Source organism: Triturus cristatus, chromosome 6, assembly GCF_964204655.1.
Source record: "Triturus cristatus chromosome 6, aTriCri1.1, whole genome shotgun sequence".
Classification (NCBI taxonomy): Eukaryota; Metazoa; Chordata; class Amphibia; order Caudata; family Salamandridae; genus Triturus; species Triturus cristatus.
Window position 1 is genome coordinate 1861245944 of NC_140589.1, and position 1875 is coordinate 1861247818.

Here is a 1875-nt window from a genome sequence, read left to right on the forward strand (position 1 = left end):
TACATGCACAACCCATGCACCCTTCGATTCTCTCTTTATTCCCTTGTCAAAGGTGTTCGAACGGCCCCTATCGCCATGGGTTCTGACCCCGACGCCTGTGCTTCTACCTGTCTCCGAGGGGTTCTCTCCGAGCGGCCGGGTCCTCTGTCCCACCGCCTTCTGTCACCCCCTCGCTCGGCCAACCGACCATCCAACCTTAAGGTCAGATTTATCATCTCTGTACACGTCGTAGGTTGGGGATCTATCTGAGCCAACACATCTTTTAGCTCGTCCCTTAATCCCTGATAGAATAACTACATTCTTTTCTCTTCCGGCCACGCCGTCTCTACCACAAGCCTATTAAAGGTAGTGAGATACGAGACCAACTCATTCTTCCCTTGTTTAAGGTCCAGGAGCTCCCTATCCGCGCTAAAAGTGGTGGCCCTACGATCGAAGACTCTTTCAAATTCCACCCGAAATGCCGCCCAATCGGAAAGGACCGCATCATTGTTCCTTACCAGTGGGACGGCCCAGTTGGCCGCATCCCCTATCAGATAGGATATGGCAAAAGCTACTCTTGAATGGTGAGTGGGAAACGAGGCCGGCTTACAAGAGAAATGCAGCATAATCTGTGTCAGAAAGACCTGTACCTTCGATGGGTCTCCCGCATATCTCTCCGGACTAGCCGGGGGGATAGGCGGAGGCACCATGACCTGAATTTGTGAGGCTACTGTAGAGGCGTCAAAGGGGTTCCGAGACAACCTCTCTACTTTATCCCTCAAGACCGCGGTCTCTGCCTTTGAGGCTGCCAATTCTTGTTGGACCGCCAACAAGGCCTGAAGGACATCGTCCATTGAAGCCATTTTTCCACCACCCCTGGATCGGGCAGAGCTAAATACGTGGGCGCGTAATTCTGTCAGGATACGCTCCACGGGATCCAGCGGCAGTAGAAAAAGGGTCCACCTCCTGATATCACCAACACCCCGATGAAGCAAACAGGGTGTTCGAGGGATCAGGCGAGGGAAGGGTTAGGGAAGGGATTAGCCGGGGAGTTAGAACCTGTATCAGAAAGGAACAAAGGCATGAGAATTTATGCACAAGAAACTACCCTCATGTATTCTCGCTATAAGTCTTTTGCTATACCTGGGAAAGAGGAACGTTGCCAACTTCCCCACCGAAAGCCTATCACAGCCGTGGAGACAATTCCGTTCTGGAAGGAAATACCACAAACATTAATGAAGTTATACTCCCCCCTTCCAGGCACTCTGCACCAGCTCGTACTCAACCACACGTACCCCAGAAAATCTTTCCTCTGCCTCCAATTGGGGTGCGCAGTCAAAGAATAAACCCTCAGGTCAAATTCAATCTAGTTTGCAACATTCAATGTCTTGCAATGGTTTACGCATCTCTTCCCCCCTTGAAGTTTACGGCCGAATGCGGTTCCATCACCGCTACCCTCCGTAATGTTCCCTGATGGTTTTGTAAGATACTGAACAGGCAGAGTCACCTGACAAGTCAGCGGTTGTTGTCACCGCATTCACTCTCCCCGCAACCTGGAGTGATTAGGATAAGTCCCGCTAAGCACACACACAGCGGCGTACGGTTTGAATCACCGCTGCGCTCCGCTGTGCACAGAACACAGGCAACAAAGAAAACAAAAATACTCCAGGAATGAAGGTCTCGGCGTCTCCTCGTCCTCCCGTCGGAACAGACGGCAGCCGTCCTTTGATCCCCCTATGAGGTACTAAAGTAACAAGGTTTCGCAAACCGCTTGAGTGGTAGCAACACTCCCCCGCGGTAACTCACGGTTTCAGCGCGTCTCCGAACTGGCCCCTTGACGTCTTCACCGGAACTCCGTGTGGCCTGATGAGGGCACTGCGGAGACTGCTCTTCATG

At 52.1% G+C, this 1875-nt stretch overlaps 1 protein-coding gene across 1 annotated transcript; it reads right to left on the bottom strand.

The window, feature by feature from the left end:
* Positions 1-293: 293 nt before the first annotated feature.
* On the bottom strand, positions 294-842 carry LOC146822218 (protein LDOC1-like). The gene has a single exon (XM_085609984.1). The coding sequence runs from the start codon at positions 840-842 to the stop codon at positions 294-296; it is 549 nt and encodes a 182-aa protein (XP_085466110.1).
* Between the last annotated feature and the right edge of the window lie 1033 nt (positions 843-1875).

Coding starts and splice junctions, on each gene's coding strand:
- LOC146822218 (XM_085609984.1), bottom strand. CDS start 842: ATGGCTTCAATGGACGATGTCCTTCAGGCCTTGTTGGCGGTCCAACAA.